At 33.9% G+C, this 5,344-nt stretch overlaps 1 protein-coding gene across 5 annotated transcripts in view; it reads right to left on the reverse strand.

Annotated features, from left to right (window-relative positions):
- Fndc3a (fibronectin type III domain containing 3A) overlaps positions 1 to 5,344 on the reverse strand; it is a 164,412-nt gene that overhangs the window by 44,660 nt on the left and 114,408 nt on the right. For all 5 annotated transcript variants that reach the window (XM_048800917.1, XM_015484283.2, XM_048800915.1 and 2 more), the window contains 2 exons: positions 3,791 to 4,060; positions 1,657 to 1,715 (listed from right to left, as the gene is read on the reverse strand). In XM_048800917.1, coding sequence (XP_048656874.1) covers positions 1,657 to 1,715; positions 3,791 to 4,060 — 329 coding nt within the window. The remainder of the gene's footprint in view (positions 1 to 1,656; positions 1,716 to 3,790; positions 4,061 to 5,344) is intronic.

Here is a 5,344-nt window from a genome sequence, read left to right on the forward strand (position 1 = left end):
TTTTTTTTTTTTTTTTTTTTTTTGGTTTGCGTAGATTTTTATGGAGAAATGAGACTTCATGCAGCTTCAGAGGAGATCAGTTTATATTTCTTTTGATTATCAGTGAAGAATCCTTTCTGCTCTTGTTTAAAAAATTCAATTTGAGCTGGGTGTTCTGGTACATGCCTATAATCCTAACCACCTGAGACGGTGAGGTAGGACTGCAACTTTGAGGCCAACAAGACTGTGTCTCAAAATAAAAATAAAAAGGGCTGGGGTATAGCTCAGTTGTGGAGTGCTTGCCTAGCATGTGTGAGGCCCTGGGTTCAATATTCAATACTGCAAAAAATGGTCAATTTGTAGGCTTGCTCCACTTCAATTCCAAGTACTTTTTCCTTCCCCTCTTCCCTCTCCATGATTCCCCCTCCTCTTCTGTATTGGTCTTCTTTCTACGTATTTATTTGGCACTAGGGATTAAACCCAGGGGTGCTTAGCCACATGCCCAACCCTCTTTATTTTTTATTTTGAGACAGGGTCTTACCAAGTTACTTAGGGCTTAATAAGTTGCTGAGGCTGGCTTTGAACTTGAGATCCTCCTGCTTTAGCCTCCTGAGCCTCTGAGATTTCAGGCATGTGCCACTGCACCTGGCTATTCATTTAGTTTTTAATTGGTGCATTATGGTTATATATAAAATTGGAATGCACTGTAATTTATTCATACATGTTCAAAGCATAATTTGGTCAATTTCATTCCCCTTTTCCCTCCTGTTTCTACTCTACTGAACTCCCTTCTATTTTTGCAAGATCCCCGCTTTTTTAAATTCCTTTTTCCTCTCTAGCTTCCACCTGAGGGAAAACATTTACCCCTTGACTTTCTCTGAGTTTGGCTTATTTCACTCAGCATGATATTCTCCAGTTCTATCCATTTACCAATAAATGATATAGTTTCATTCTTCTTTATGGTTGAGTAGAACTCAAATTGTGAATGTATGCCACATTTTCTTTATCCATTTATCATTTATTTGTTGGTTGACAGGGACCTAGGCTGGTTCTGTAACTTGGCTACTATAAATTATGCTGCTGTAAACAATGTTATGCATGTATCACTACAGCATGCTAATTATAGTTCTTTTGGATACATACCAAGGAGTAGGATAGCTGGGTCATATGGTAGGCAGGTTCTATCTTTATATAGCTTATTTTAAATGTATAGATAGTTTTATGTAAGCCAATTCTGCTTCCACACATTTTTCTGATATTCTGCTTTATCCTATTATATCTATACTTATAAAGGGCTGGAAAATACTAATTATCTTCTAGTTTTTCTATTATTTGATTTTAACTCATTTTGCTTACAGAGTTAGCTGGTTACATTTTACATGGAAATAATATAAATGGATTAAAACTATGATATCCAGTGTACCCACACTATCATATCTCTGCCTATCCTAATGATTAATAATATCATTTAGGATACATTGTATCCTTATTTAAAAACAGAATGCTTTTCTTAATATTCTGCTTCACTGATTAATGTAGTTTTTCCTTACGTCAAATCCATGATGACATATTATTGACCTCACACTTCTCATAAGTTTTAAATAAAGCCCGAATGAACATATACCAAATCAAACTCATCCCCTATATATAAATGCCAATAAAATATGAAATACTCACCACAGGTTTGGCAATGTTGGAAAGAAGTGCTTCAAAGGCTTTAGTTTCTTCATCTTTTTCTTAAAACAAAACAAATTAAAATAAACTTAAATACAATCCTTTCTTCCTCTAAAACATGTTTTATAAAACTTGGTTGGGGGGCTGGGTTTGTGGCTCAGTGGCAGAGTGCTTGCCTCGCACATGTGAGGCACTGGGTTCAATCCTCAGCACCACATAAAAATAAATAAACAAAGTAAAGATACTGTGCCCATGTATAACTAAAAAAATATTTAAAAAAATAAAATAAAACTTGGTTGGTATTTGAGATTTTATTTTCTAGTTTTTTAAAAAATATTTTAAATTGTAGATGGACAAAATACATTTTACTTATTTATTTTTATATGGTTCTGAGGATCAAACACAGTGCCTCACACATGCTAGACAAATGCTCTACCACTGAATTACACCCCCAACGCCCTTATTTTCTAGTTTTTTATCCTTAGTTCATACAGTGCAATTTGTGGTCCTTTAGTATTTGTCTACTTCAATTTCTATTTTAAGTTTAACCATAATTATTAATTATAACTACATATCTCTATGCACATATCTATGCACACAATTATACACACACACACAATATGTATATACACATACATAGGTGAACAATAAGCTTTTCTTATAAAAAGTATATTTCTGCTGGATGGGGCACATGCCTGTAATCCCAGCAGCTCAGTAGGCTGAGGCAGGAGGATCGTAAGTTCAAAGCCAGGCTCAGCAAAAGCAAGGTGCTAAGCAACTCACTGAGACCCTGTCTCTAAATAAAATATAAAAAATAAGGATGGGGATGTGGCTCAGTGGTCATGTACCCCTGAGTTCAATTCCTGGTACCAAAAAAAACAGTATATTTCTATTCACAGTATAAAAAATACTCTCTTCTTTGGAAGTTTTCATTTGCCAATCTTGAACAACTTATTAACTAAGAATTTTTCATGTCATGCCATAACTGTGGTTTCCCCAAATAGGAATATAATTTGTTTGACCATAACTTACTGATTCCACTGACAAACATGAAAATTTAGCTTAATTCTTTGGAAACATCTGTGCTGAAAAGAATGATCAGAAAGTCTCAAAACTGAAGTAGATGTTATTAGTAATATAAGCCACAAAAGGCCATTAGAGCATTATTTAAAATTTGTTAGTGAGGAATGAAAATTTTAAGGAAAAAGAAGATGGGAAGAGTTATCATGGCTGACATTTTGAAAATTTCCTCAAAGCTGAAAGCATCTGAGCTCCTAGTCAAATATTAGCTACATTATTTGATAATTAAACATATGAAGAATTAGAAGTATAAGTTTAGATAAACATATTCAAGAACTGAGAAAGTTGTGGGATTAGTATTTATGAAATGGCAGGTTAGTATGCTTCATCATCTCTGATGAAACTGTTTAAAGTTTGAACTGATCTACCATTAGAAATGAAAGGGGATATAGTCAGTATCTAAGAAATCCCAAAGAACATACATACAGAAACTACAGAAGTCAAGATAAGTAGTAGTGAGAATTAACGTTATAGTCTTGGGTACTAACTTCATGTTATAGGCATAATAGAAGATAGGTTATTTGTTAATCCAGTTTATATTTAGTTTATAGAGATTGAACCTAGTATATATAAAAAAATAGTGCTCAGAGTTCATCTGGTGAACAGACTAGGGGAAGGATCCAAGGTAAATAGTATTTTAAAAGAAAAAACTTTCAAAGGAATGGAGAATTACTATAGAGTATGTAGAGGAACTCGTTAAGGACATAGTTAGTTACTATTGGAGATTTACACATAAAAGAAGTTTGGAGAAATAAAATTTTGATTAAAAACCAGGTTAACCTTATCAAAGATCTAGAAATAGAAGAAATGGAATCTGGATTAACATTATCTGAGCATGCTTATCTATCAGTAAAATTTATGATATAGATGAAATTATTGAGATTTCCTAAATTATCAAAAGCAGCAGACTAGTAACAATTTAGGTTCCAAAACCTTTCTCATATTTAAGAAATGTTAGGGTATGAATCTAGTTTACTTGGACCAGGACAAAAATAACTGAAAAATCAGAATATAATTTTAGTAGGTTAAACAATGATGAAAAGTATCAGTGTCTTACCTTCTAGTTCTGTATCCACTTGTATACAACCTTTCACTTTTCCTGATTTGTTTTTTGCTGATCCTGTGTTTATACCACTGGCAGTCTGCCCTTTTATAAGTCCATTGTGTTCATTTATGGGAGAAGGGCATTTCTGGGGTGATGATGGTGGACTGCTCATTTTATCTTTCTGTGTTCCTTGGCGATCCTTTAATTTTTTCTGCAAACGTTCATACGTTTTGCTAGATCTTTCATCTCTAAAGTTGGATCTTCCATGTGTAGAGTGAGCATCTAGGAAGAAATAAAAAGCAAATGTTAAGATCACTTTCCCTAAATAAGTTCATGACATGAGAACAGATTAGGAAGTAAGTCTAACATTTCTTTTTTTCATTGTTCCCAACTACTGATCTCCATAGAAATAGCTTGGTGGTATGCTATGATTATCACAAGTGAAAAATGAGACTTACATGTCCACAGTTGTTTGACAATACTGTAAGCTATTGATTTTCACATCTCTTAAAAAAAAAAATCAAACATAAGTAAAAAGAAAACACTGCCTGACTAAATTCCTTTATGACTTAAAAAAGGAAATCATCACTGGAAAAGATTTAGAGTTAGCAAAAAGAAACAAGCTGGACTCGAGGGGCTGCAGTTGTGGCTCAGTGGCAGAGAGCTTGCCTAGCTCTTGTGAGGCCCTGAGTTCGATCCTCAGCCCCACATAAAAATAAATAAAGGTATTGTGCCCACTTCAACTAAAAAATAAATATTAAACAAACAAAAAAAACCCTTAGAAGGAAACAAAGGTATACATTTGATTTACTTTGGAATAGGCAATAGTTTCTTAGATAAGAATCCAAAGCACAAAGCAAACCAAGAAAAAATAAATTGGACTTTATCAAAATTAAAAACTTTTCTGTATCAAAGGCTGCCATGAGGGAAATGAAGAGATAAAATGAGAGAAAATATCTACAAATCATGTATCTGATAAAGACACTTGTAACCAGAATATGACTTGTAACCAGAATATGTAAAGCAAAATTCAATAAAATTGGTAAAGAGACAGGTGTCGTGGCACATGCCTGTGATCTCAATTATTTGGGAGGCTGAGGCAGGAGTTCACGTTTGAGAACAGCATGGGCAACTTAGCGAGACCTTGTCTCAAAATTAAAAAAAAAAAAAAAAAAAGCTCAGTGGTAAAGCACCCTGAGTTCAACTCCCAGTGCCAAAAAAGAAAAAGATGGGGGTGGGTGGGTAAAGAATATGAATAAACTTTCTCCACAGAAGACACAAATGGCCAATGAGCACAAAAAAGATGCTCAACATCAGCAGTCATTAGAGAAAAGCAAACCAAAACTATGATGAGGGCTGAGGTCACAGCTCAGTGGTAGAGTGCTCACCTTGAATGTGTGAGGCACTGGATTCAATGCTCAGCACTACATTAAAAATAATAATAATAATAATGGTACCATGTTTATCTACTACGACTAAAAAAAATTTAAAAAACTAAAAACAAAACAGAACAAAACAAAAAAACAAAAAAACAACCCCAACTACGATGAGATAAAACTTTACATG

The sequence above is a fragment of the Marmota marmota genome, unplaced genomic scaffold (assembly GCF_001458135.2).
Source record: "Marmota marmota marmota unplaced genomic scaffold, marMar, whole genome shotgun sequence".
NCBI lineage: Eukaryota > Metazoa > Chordata > Mammalia > Rodentia > Sciuridae > Marmota > Marmota marmota.